Source organism: Embiotoca jacksoni, unplaced genomic scaffold (genome assembly GCF_022577435.1).
Source record: "Embiotoca jacksoni isolate LCO1_2020_lvr unplaced genomic scaffold, fEmbJac1.0.p SCAF_14, whole genome shotgun sequence".
Taxonomy (NCBI): domain Eukaryota; kingdom Metazoa; phylum Chordata; class Actinopteri; family Embiotocidae; genus Embiotoca; species Embiotoca jacksoni.
The window spans coordinates 2,732,501-2,745,390 of NW_027185274.1; the positions used below are offsets into that span (position 1 = coordinate 2,732,501).

Consider the following 12,890-nt stretch of genomic DNA (forward strand, 5'->3'; position numbering starts at 1 on the left):
ATTCAAAATGGCCTCTGCGCTTCAAAAATGTCAGTGTCACCAGCTGTTCTTGCAACTTTTCCCGTTTGGTCGCGACAGCGTGGTGATAAAACCTCTCGGGACTTGTCGGCCGGGTCTTTTCCACGACTATCGGGGGGCTGCAGGACTTTCGATGGTGAGGGAGGAATTCGGGGTGTGGAATGTGAGGGCTTTGGAGTTTTGGACAGGATGGCTGAAAAACAAGAGATGACGCCTTTTGTAGCCTCCCCCTCCAAGTTCCTGCACGGAGGAGGGCCGCTAGGAATGCCCCCCCCCCCTCTCCAACACACACACACACACACACACACACACACACACACACACACACACACACACACACACACACACACTCACTCACTCACTCACTCACCCCAGCATGCACGTTCCTCAGCATTTCACAGGGATTTGGGCCTTGGGAAAGCTGAGGCGGCCCGGGAAAATCCTTAATCACTTTGGAATTACCTATCGGTTATGACTGCTACCGGGGTTTCGAGAACTTTTCAAAAGAAGCGACAGAGTGGCACCTCTTAAGTCTCGGGAGCCTGGTCGTGATACAATCCTTTACAGAGGAACCAAAGCTGCCTCATTAGTTTCATTTCACTTCGTGGGGTTGCTTCGTCAATTGATGTGCAGATACGACCCGATAAGATGACACGATAATCGTGTCTGTCGCTGCAGCGCCGAGCCTCCTGCACTGACGGGTAAAACACGAGTTGATAACAGTGGCTGGAAAAGTGCGGAGAAAACTTTAGACTGACACGTTTTTCCCTTCGACCAACAGCAGACTTCAAAATCACCCAACAAACACTTTTTTTTTTTTTTTTTTTTTTTTGTAGCTTTGGCTTCCAACCCTTCTTAAACAAGCACCACCTTCTCCTCCCTCGTCTCCTTCTCCCTCCTTTTCGCCCTCTCTTTGTCTCCCGTCTCCCCATCTCTCTCTCCTTTCCACCCATATTTCTCTCTCTGACTCTCGGGCTCTTTGTTGCTCCACAGAGCTGAGGTCTTTGCCGGCGATTTCCACGCTCCATCTGTGGAATCCGTCATGGCTCCCTCAGCCCCTTCACAGTGGAGGGCTGTCACCTGCCCCATGGGGGAGCTTGGGAGGGGTTGAGGAGAGGGGGGCATAAAAAGGCTCCAGAGAGGGCTTGGGGTGGGGGTAGATGGAGGCATAGCCAGGGGCATTTTAACCCCTTTTCCCCCCCTCCCTATCACCCCTGAAAAAAAAAAAAAAATCTCTTGTTCCAGAGGGAACTGTAAGAGCACCTGAGGGGGGGCGACAGGGGCTGCTGTTGTGGTTGTAAATGGACCCGTGGGGATAAGTCTGTCTGGGCATCTGTGTTGGTCGAAGTTGTTGTCGGTGGAAGCAAAGTGCATCGACAGTCTCTTCTCCAAGCTTGGACACCAGTTGAGGTGAAAGGAAGAACGCAGCTGCCGATAATTTCCCCAAATCATCTCTTCAACGCTTCTAAGAGATTCTGATCCTTCTGTCTCTTCTGTCTTTTACGTACCCCTGTAGCTGTTGATAAGACGCTGTTACAATTGTTCTTAAAATATCATCATGGAGCCTCTCAAAAGTTCAAAATCAACTGTCAGGATTGTTTGTTTGTAAAAAGATGAAAATGTTACAATTTACTGTAAATGGATAAAAACTGTAAATCATATTTTTTAAATATTTATGAAACATAAATCCAACTGGACTTATGAATACTGTTTTTTTTAATTATTATTAAAATTGTATAATAATAATAAAATAAAAAAATCCAAGATTTAATTTGTTACCCTTTTTTTTTAAGAAGTCTCATGACACAAAGCAAGACAACATTTTGTTGTGTTAAACTGCAGCCTGCAGTAATCAGTGTCCTGTTCCAGTGGAAATCAACATGTTGACATTAAATCTGGAAAAATCAATTAAATTAGATCTGATGCCTTCACAGCAAAAATTACAAAGCTTGAAAGACATGAGTCTTTCTGTATCAGAACAAGTTACTGTTCCAGCGTCTCTGACGCCCTGCATTTACAAATCTATCAGAGAATCATACATTTTCAGTATCGCAGTTTGAAAAGTGCACCAAAACTTTATCATCTGTGTCGGGTTTGATTTTGGAGGATGCAACAAAGTTTTGTTTAAAACTTTCTCAAATGTCAAGGTTATTTTCTTTTTTGCCATTATTTGTGGTTTGTTTGTTTTTAGGACCTGAAGTTTACTCTTCTTCTGTATAAATCTCTGCTTGACAGCATCCAACACATGCCTCAAATTCTGAAATATAATGTCATGCAAATTAAAGTGGCAGGTGATGAAGATTCATGGGGTGTGGGTGTGTGCGGGGGAGTTTTGGAGGCAAAGCTGTGCCAAGATGGAGGGCAGCCACCCAATCACCCCGAAAGCTCACGACTCCCTACAGCTTGGTTAAAGAGCTCATAAACGCATACAAATACACACACACACACACACACACACACACACACACACACACACACACACACACACACACACACACACACACACACACACACACACAAAGGCTGCAGTACCCTGAGCACATGTCCTGCTACACATGTACACAGCTCCTCTCATTCTACACGCATTTTAAGGCTCCGTTAATCGAGCTTGTCAGCCCTGAGGCGTCTCTACGTCAGCATCCATTAATACTCTACCCCTCTCACATGGCTGCAAGTGTGAGCAAGCACGGACACCGACACCGACACGGACACACACACACGCACTACTTTCCGCGATGATCTTTGCAACGATGAAATATAATGCCAAATCAGCACTATACCTCTTACACAGAAGGAAGAGAGGGAGGTTCAGATGGAAAGATGACGGGGAAACCTTTCCCCCTGCTTTTCCAACCTGTGGTTTCAGAGTGCCCCGTTTGCCGTCATCGCCTCGCTATCCCCAAGATCTGATCATATCGCTTTGGCACCGTCGAATAGCCTCGGCCAATCAAATTATCCACTCTAACCCCCGTATCGCTGCCTGCACGTATACACATGCTATATCTTAAAATGCTGTATTTATAGCCCCTGTAAACACTTGACTTCTCTCTGTATACTTTCGCTCCACCTCGGCTCAGAGGAGCAGCGTATTGCAGATGTGGTCCTGGCTCGTTGTCAGTTCATCGAAATTTGAGAAAATAGGAGCCTTAAAAGGGTAAAATTATCTGAGGAGGAGAAGGCCTGGAAAAGCAGCCTCGGCGAGCTCGACCGGGAGCGCCGGGAGCACTAAGCCGCAAAATAAGAGAGGAGCAGTTGGGAGGGGGAGGGGGGTGGGTAGGTGGAAGGGGTTAGAGAGAAAAGAAAACTGTTTAATTTAACCAAACTGAAGCCCTGAGAGACACACAGGAGTGCCCAGGGACTCCAGGCCAAAAAAACCTCTCCGGAGCCAAGAAAGCCCCAAAATGGCTCCCATAGTGCAACGCCATCCCAGAGAGGGGGGAAAAAACAGAGGAGGAGAAAGAGGATTTAGCTGAAACAGTCTATTGGAAAGGCTGAATTTCTGGGAGGTGGAGGGGGGGGGGGGCCGGACGGGGACACAAAGGCTTAAATATGTCCGCTGAGACATGAGACAGTACGCATTGAGCGCGCGTGCACGTGTGCGTGAGAGACACGGAGGGACGGAGCCGATGTGTCAAATGTGGATTTTCTTGGGGACTTTGGGGAATTGACCGACCATATGCGGGTTATTTACACCCCTCTTCGGACATCCCAGTAACTCTTCTGGGGCTTTGGTTAATAGCGAGGCCAAATTGAGGCTCTGACACGTTGCGCCCTCCCCTTCTCCTCCGCCTCCCCCCTCTCCAAAAAAACACAAAACAAAAGGCAGAGGAGACAAACGCAGCATTTATTTGGGCGGGACGACCATGCTGCTCCTATTCAGAGGCCGGGGGACTAAGTGACTGGCCGACTGCATTAAACAGTATATAGAAGTCAAGGCAGGCAGATGCCGGGCCGCATAATGGCTTTACTGACAGCTTATGGACCCATCTGCGACTCTTTCTGCCGGGTTGAGAAAAAGACGGTGTGTGAGTGTGTGTGTGGGAGGAGGGAGGAGGGAGGAGGGTGAACTCACTTGACTTGCTAAGACGGAGTTTCAACTTGTACAGCTGCCCTGTAAAGGAGCGTGTGCCCCTCTGTGTGTGTGTGTGTGTGTGTGTGTGTGTGTGTGTGTGTGTGTGTGTGTGTGTGTGTGTGTGTGTGTGTGTGTGTGTGTGTGTGTGTGTTGGTTAGAACATGAATAGACAAAAAATGAAAAGTGTTGCCACACAAGTGTGAGCTGTCATCACTCACGACCTGATTATGGTGCAATGAAAATGACAGTAGAAAAGGCATCAATGGGTCCTGAGGTGTCAGTGAAGACTCGAGGGGAATCAGGAAGTAGTTACCTGTCACTTGTAGCTAAATGTGTTTCTAACCCTGTTTCCTGTGTAGCGCTGGGGGAGAGTGACCTTCTGTGACCTTGGAGCTCCTCTCTGTCTTTTAACTCTGGAAAAAGACTCTGAGCTCCAGTCAGAGAGGAACTTGTTAGGAGAGCTGTGAGCTGGGTTCACTGTCATTCTCAATTTTGTTGTTGACAAGGGGGAAGCCTGACAGCTTCATCTTCCTCATACCCCTGGCAGGCTGCCCTGCAGCAGCTATTCATCTTCCTCAGGATATAACTGGAATTTTCGGGAAAATGTCAGGAAACCATCACAACGGAAGCAAATCCATGATCACATACTACTGTTTTTAGTCCATTTTCAATACAAAAATGCCATCTCAATAAGATCTCCTGAGTCGGGATAGGTCATCAAATGAAATCGTTAGTTAATTTTTTTTTTTTTAAATCAAATAGTTTGTGCGACTATTGTCTTGTTTTATTTCTCTTGTTTTTACCAGTGCGTCGGAGTAATGTGTTACTACTGTCAGAAGGTGGCAGTAATTCACCAAAAAGCCGTTTACCAACCCCCATTAAACAACAAAAGGAGAAGATGTTATTACCCGGCTTCAGTGAAAACCTGTGTGGCTCTGTGGGATTATATGCTGTGACACAAACTGTAGAAACATGCAAAGACGATGACAATCATCAAAAAGTTATTCATGGAGCTCTTTAAAAAAGAAATGGAAACAAAAAATGAGGTGCAGTGCGAACTCTGCCAGGTAGAGCTACCATATCAATGGCCACCACAGCTATGAACAGACATTTGAGAGCGAAGCACAGAGCAGACGGTTCATCCAACAATCAATGGCTAGCTTTGTCACCGGACAAAGTGAGTTTGATGTTAGATGTTAGAGAGGAAACAATGTTCCTCGTTTTAAAGATGAAGCCACAGACATGCTTCTCCTCAGCTTTGTCCAAGCTTCAAGGCACTTAATGGGCCCGAGTTAACAACATGAAAGAGTTTCTCTCTCTTCAAATAAAATCAAAAGGTTCTCAGCAAATATTGAAAAGTATTTTTGCTTGACAGTAAATATGACCAAGGGACTCCTGCTCTGGCACCGAGTCCTTATGTTGAAAAGGGAAATTCCTGCCACATGTTCTACAGAGCGCTACGTTCATTCAAACGACCTGAATATCATTTTACTTTACTTTCATCATTTTGACTGTAGCTTTTGCCGTGAAAACAAATAGAAACAAGTGCCAATCTATCGCAAACCTTCATTCAGCGTCTACTTGATGCGTTCATAAGATTGGTTATTACAACAGATATTCCCACATGGCGTGGCTACAGCATAAACACTCTTTTTGAGCCTCTTTGCCGACACAACACAAAAAGCTTGTGGGCTAATTAGTTAACAAAGCTCTGAAAGAAAAGTCAGGCTTCATCAGTCAGGTGATTGACAGCTGCCTGTCCCCCTGTCGGCAGCATCCACGCTGCATTTACTGCCCTCTGCCAACTTTGACACACCACCCTGACCCCGACACGCACACACGCACACACACACACACACACACACACACACACACACACACACACACACACACACACATTACAAACAACCGTGCTCACAAACGCACAGACAGCCATATGAGATGAAAACACACATTCTTCCTTACTTTCTCAGAAACACACACAAACACACTCATGCACATTAAAAAACAACCTCTCCCCCCCCAGCTGTTGTGCCTATAGTGCCTACTCGCAGCAGATAAAGAGGGGCCTTATTCTAAGGCGAGCCATTCTACTTGACCTTCGCTGGGCCTTTTCACTCTTTCACTCCCTTCAAACCGTCTTTGGGGGCTCGCTCACTCTCGCCTCAATGTGACTAGTCCATCACGGGTGAAGGCTGGGGCGCTAACAGCGGGTCTTGAAGGGGGGAATACCCCAAATATCCCTTGCCCCTTCCCCCTTACACACACACACACACACACACACACACACACACACACACACACACACACACACACGCACGCAGAGCCCCGCCCTCTCAGAAATCACCCTGACTTCAAAGTTGGTGTGCATTCATTAATTGCCCTTTGAATTGATATCAGAGGGTCACAATAAGAGTGTGAAAGGAAAAAGAGGCTTTAATGAAGCATAGAGCAGCCATTCATTTGCAGATAACTATGTTTTCATGCTTGGATAGTCATCATGCATGGGCTTATTAGAAAAAAAAACCACGAGAGAGGGAGGAGTGCGGGGCGAGGAGAGAGGGACAGACAGACAGAGAGCCCCGGGGTAGACCAGAGTGATCTGGAGCTCGCCACTTTGGCCCTCATGCCCCCCTTTGCCCTCGTGCCCAGGGACTCACTGAGTGACACATTCATGCTTTCAGTGGACAGACAGAGCCCTCTTCACCAGGCGATTGGCTCAGGCCACTTATAGCCATCAGCTATTATGGGATTCATCAAGAACTTATTGGTTCTGTCTTTGTCACTTTTGATGAGACAAAAACAGCAACTGGCAACGTATGAGGATGATTTTTCTCATTGTGATTTAATCTTCCAGTTACTTTATCATTTCACTTATTCATTTATCATGTAAAATTTTAGAATACTTCATTAAAAAAAGGCCCAAAAATCTAAGTGGTATCTGTATATCTACAGTCTGAAACCTGAATAGATTCAGGTTACACTGAAATAAAACAGAAAAGCACCAAATCCTCATATTGGAGAGGCTAAACAAAGAAAATCTGGGGCGTTTTTACAGATTGATACAAACACTTTTCACCATAAAACTTACTGAAACACTAAAATGACCTCTTTTTTTTTTCTTACATTTTTTTAATTAGTTCATTCTGTCTGAAATACTTTCAATATGTTTTTTGTGATTGTTCTGCCACCCAAAGGGAGAAAATAAGGCAAAAATAATTAAGTCTACTTCTCATTCATTCAGTACACAGAAATACTGGGCAACTGAAAAATATGTACTTTCACTGATTCTCAAGCACAAAAAGTTCATGTTAAAAGTCTGAGTTAAAGCTCCAACGTTTCTCTGTCATCACACAGTAAACACAGCACTCTCTGCCCCCTCTGCTCCCTCACTTTCTTTCCCCTCGGCCCACTGTTTCCTCCTCTCCTCTCCTCTGTCATGGCACCGGTCCAGTGTGCGCTCACATACTCCATTTGCAGCACGCCATCCTTCACCCCGAGTGGCAGCACAAACCCCAAGTTCCTCATTCTCGCGCATTATTTACACAAACAAAGTCCTGCTCCGTTTCTGTGACAAAGCCAGCTAAATCTTTATGGCTCTTTCATGTATTGTCTGCTCACGGTTCCCTTTTGTCCCTCGGCCATTGGCCTGGGCCATGGATACAATGAGCCCGGCAGAATGGAGGCAGATTGAAGGAATGCGCCTCAATAAACCTAATTATGACATGATGACTGCGCTCACCATGGTAGGGGTTTTTCAAAGATCCCTGGCTTATTCAATTAGCCCTTTCCAGGATCCCCTTTCACCAAATAAAGTTATCCCTTTGACTGTTTGCATTGCAGAGTGGAATGTGCAAGTGTGTGTATATGCATGTGGATGTGTGTATGTGTGTGTATGTGTGTGTGCGTACACACACACACACACACACACACACACACACACACACACACGGCTGGCCTAAATGGAAATGTATTGGCCCTCAACAAGGCTCCTCTGTATTATCTGGCTAATTTCACCTAACTAAGTATGGACTCCAAAAGATACACTGTGAAAATGTGAAGCAGGAGGAGGGAGGAGGCGGGGACACCGTGACTGTTTTAATCATTAACTTTGTCTCCAGGGTTAATTACTATGACGCTGGGAGTTTGGTGCAGCCTCAGCAACAGGCCTGCAGCCTCAGCATTACAGTCAAATATATAAATATTTGAATAATAATGGGGGCGGCACCGGGGTGTTTTTTAGTGTAAATTTCTTTCTGTTTCAACTTCATAGTTTCTTACTGCACAGGGGTTTGGAAGAAAAAAATGGTTTCATTGAATTTATATATCAAAAGATGAGACTTTAGACACTTGTATTATTATTCAAATTGTTACCTAACAGATGATATACACATGTGCCATTTTAGATATTAATCTCTCACCTTTGACCATATGGCTGGAAATGGTATTAATGCTCATAAAAGTCATAGTCACAAAAACTCATCAGAAAAGTAGTCAACAGGTTGTAGTTTTTTTTTTAAAAGAGTAGAAAATAGTTCCCACATTGTTATTTATCTGATAAAGTATAAAATGCACATGTTTTAGTTTCTTTTTTTTATTTTTTATGTTGGTTCATTTGCTGATAATATTTTTTCGACTCAGGAAGTAAAGATCATGTTGTTTCCCCACAGCTTCAGGCGTTTAAATCTAAAGGTAATAGCCAACAACAGTGTTGAAATTGGACTTGAAATTACAGCAAAATCTCGGCTATGCGTAATCAACGCACAAACAGTTCATACAGAAGTTCATTACAAAACGTTATGGACTGGACTGACTCTCCTTTGTGCGCTCCGGAGGATGCGGCCGAGATATTAAAAGAGCTGTGCGCCGCGGGCTCGGAGAGACACAGAGACGGAGTAGGAAACAGAGGGAGAGGGGCGGTGTTGCTCTCAAGATGAAAGTGGGATGAAATAAAAGAGTCGATTTAATCTGCTTGAAGAGATTTGGGGAGCAAACGGGGGTAGAGGAGGAGCGGGCGGGTGGAGGGGTTGAGTTTTCGGACTTGTGCTGCAGCTCAGGACGGGTGGCCGGGGCCCCCATTGTGAAACTGCGCTCCGGGCCAGACCGGGGTTCTCCGGGGAGAACATTGGTCCCCATTCACCGAAAACACTCTTTAATACACTCCCTCCGTCATTAAATGTGACATAGCACAATATCGACATCATTTAGAAGACATTATTAATGTTCAAGGGGACAAGGCCGGGGACTCATCAAAGAATCAATACGAGATCATGAGTTACAGGCTCGAGAAGGAATTATTCGCGTCATTCAAAGCGGAGAAGGCCCTTTTGTTTTGTAGACCAATTACACTCTGAATATTATGACAAACACAACAATTAAGCTTTATCAAATGAGACTTAATGGGACAATATTGCTTTTCCTGTTAAAAGCACTGGGATTACAAATGGGAACGATATTGAGTTTACTGGGGGGAAAAAAACAAATAAACACAAATGTGTAACCAAAATGTGAGTATAACTTTTTATAAAGACTTTTTTTTTTTTTTTTTTCTCAGATAAGGAGAACGGGCGCATTCAACAACACAAAATATGAAATCGCAGATTTTACTTTGAAAATCTAGTATTTCATGTTTATTTTCTGCGCGCACACGAGAGTGTGGGACCGCGTGAGCGCAGGGTTCTGGGGGGCGAGCACGCATCCTTGGGGCATACGTGAGTGGATTTCAGAGGCCTCAATTGTCCCCCTGAATGGCAGTCGGCTTCTTTAGCCGACCCCAAAAGGAAACATTTTGTAGGTGAAAACGGCCATTTTCTCTCGGTGAACGGGCCCTCTAAACCGTGCCGGGGCACTCCCTGAATAATTCATCCTTCATTGCGGCCTCATAATGTGTTTTGTCGGGCTTTTCTGTGCAGAAGCTCTCCTCTCCCCTTCTTTTTTTTTTCTCTTCTCCTCTCCTCTGGCTGAATTATAAACAGGTTGCCTTCTTCTTTAGCGGCGGCCAAAGCTGTTTCCAAGCTGGCCTTTTGTCCGCGCGCAGCCCAAGCGTGAGCCCCAAATAGACTCTCGCGCCTTTGTCTCCCAAGTTCATCCCAGAGCGTCCCGTTGTGCGCGCGAGGCGTGTCTTTGTGAGGAGATGGAAACCGTTGAACAAATGTTTGATCAACTCATCTGGGGGACATTTTGTCTCCTCAAACTCGAGTCCTTCATCTCTCCTCCCCTCTTTTACTGATGCACAGACCGAGCGAGTGCTCGCGGGACAACCGCGGCTCCAATGTTGACATTGGGCTGCTTAAACGGGTTTAAAACGAGAGAGGAGAGATGTGGAAACTGTTGAGCGCATATTTGACCAAGACACGTTAGGGGCGTTAATACTTTGGTATTAAATACAGTGACAGCTTGTGAAGTGATAGATTATTACGTGTCAAAAGTTTTGTAAATACACGTTACAAACTAGTCAAAATAGTCATAAACAACCACCACTTCCGCTGTTTTTTTTTCCCCCCAGAATAATTGCCCGATTTTAATTTATTTAAGCCCATACCAGCCATGCTGATAATTATAACAAATTTATGGAACTAAATATTTAAATAGATTTTTTATCGTGCCAATCACACAAACTACACATTTTAAAGTAGAACGAGCCGGCTCATGTGTGCAGTATGGAGGGTGTAAAAATTTGCAAAATTCAGAATTAAACGAGCTGCCATGCAGCCGTGACGAATTTCCACTTTCATGACGGAGGTAAAAAAAATTAAAGTGATGACATTCAAAATGAGCCCAACTGGGTAAAAACTATGAAGTAATGAGTCCAAAACCTCAAACATCTCCAATTAGGCTACTGTCTGTGAAACTGTTCGGGGAGGAAATGGAGAAAATATGTCATGTTTTATTCCTTGGCCTGCAACACATGCTGCACTTCATAGAGTTTTTGCAAAACAGCTTCGCTTGGGCCTACACTGTAAAATATTCATCCTTAGACTGTGTTTGATAGCAACATGTTTTTTTTTGTTGTTTTTTTTTATTCTTAAATAAACCTTCGGATTAAACATTTCAGATAATCTTTTATATCGTAATTTGGGTCTATTTGAGGCTATTCCACTTTATTTAATCAACTACAAACTCATTGAACTGATCAGCATTATTTAAAATGTTCCTTTATGAAAAAAGGATTTTTCACTGATGTCAAACTTGTACAGCTGGTCACTTTTTACAGTGAACGCCGCAGTTCGCAGCCCAATAAAAATGGATTTGTTGCAATAATGCAATAATAATTAAAGTCTAAACCAAAGGGCCAAGAGCAAAGTGAGTTCTGTTTCTATAATTCATGAAAGCATTACAACGAAATGTGATGGATGGATTTATAATGCAGCACGAGAATAAAAAAAAATAAAAAATCGTTTACAAAATGTGCATCACTGTAACATGGCTATTCATCCACACACTGCTTTTAAGCCTCTACTGAACACACACACACACACACACACACACACACACACACACACACACACACACACACACACACACACACACACATTCCCCCCTTTCCCGCACAGAGCCATCACCTGCTGTTTGATTTACGGTATGGCCTCATGGGAAAAGCATTAGCCGGAGAGATATGGTCGATAAAGAATTCCTAACAAAGGCCGACACACACTCTCCGCCCACATCCAACCACTTTACAGCATGCTAAAACTTCACACACACACAGGCTTGTGTACCACTAAATAAAACCATTCTGTTTCACACCCTGCTCCGAAGCGGCCAACAGTCAGACTGCGTTTCAGCTCCCTGCAGTGTTTTCCTCCTCTCAGTCAGATTAGAAATGGATGGAAAGTTGAGTTTTCACTTTCACTACACCGCTGTTTCCTCAAGTCTATCTTAACTGGACTGCTTAACGATACTAAATTAAAACATCCTCCCATATGGACTCACTGAGACGATATCTGATGGAACAGGATCCCGCTGGGCTCTAATGTGTCTCATTGTGGTCACTGATATGACAAAGATAACTCAACTTATAACAGCCAACTTTTTTTTTTTTTTTGCAGTTTTTTTGCAGTTTTTTTTGCAGCAACAAGTCGAAGAGTTCACTCACATCTGTCTCCTAAGATGCCCTCGATGCTGTGTTTGGCTCTCCGGTCGCTGTCCTCCAGCTCTTTCTTCTCCATATCATCTTCATCCTCCTCTTCATCGCCTTTACCCCCGAACTTACTCCGCATGATGCGACTGATAGAGCTCACTGTGAAAGTTGGGGCAAAAACAAATGAAGTTCACTGAAAAAGTACGAAAGTAATTAAGCGGAAATAAAACAATTATACTCGCAGATGAATATACTACAAAATAAAAGCCAAGCATTAAAACTAATTGTCTCTAAGAATTAAAACAATAAAATAAACTTGTTAAAGTGAGAAACATTTTATTACTTTATTTATCGTTGTATTTTCTTTCTCTTTTTTTATTATTATTTTTTTTTACAATTGGCCATTTTATAACTTTAAAAGTATAATTAAATATTATAATATAAATTATAAAGTCACGTGAAATTAAATGAACTCAAATAAAATTAGCCTAAGAAGTATATTCGTTCATTTCTGCCCTTTTTTACCTGAAGGAACGTTGTTGCGGTCACATATCCCATCCTTCAGTAATTTATCCCGAATCTCCCAGCTAAACATACCCGGGTTTTCCCGCTTGTATTCTTCTATTCTCCTGTCTACGTCCGGCGTGGTTCCCTGCTTCAAAGGTCAGAAAAGTTGCCCAGTTTAGTCACTTGCTGTGGCCCTTGGGGCACAATGTATAC

At 43.9% G+C, this 12,890-nt stretch overlaps 1 protein-coding gene across 6 annotated transcripts in view; it reads right to left on the reverse strand.

Moving 5' to 3' along the window:
- pax3b (paired box 3b) overlaps positions 1–12,890 on the reverse strand; it is a 29,879-nt gene that overhangs the window by 15,593 nt on the left and 1,396 nt on the right. For 2 of the 6 annotated variants that reach the window (XM_069147458.1, XM_069147460.1), the window contains exons 3-4: positions 12,768–12,825; positions 12,186–12,329 (exon numbers count right to left, since the gene is read on the reverse strand). In XM_069147458.1, coding sequence (XP_069003559.1) covers positions 12,186–12,329; positions 12,768–12,825 — 202 coding nt within the window. Of the gene's footprint in view, positions 1–12,185; positions 12,330–12,695; positions 12,826–12,890 lie in introns of all 6 variants that reach the window. The other 4 variants (XM_069147455.1, XM_069147457.1, XM_069147459.1 and 1 more) reach the window with 3 other exon arrangements.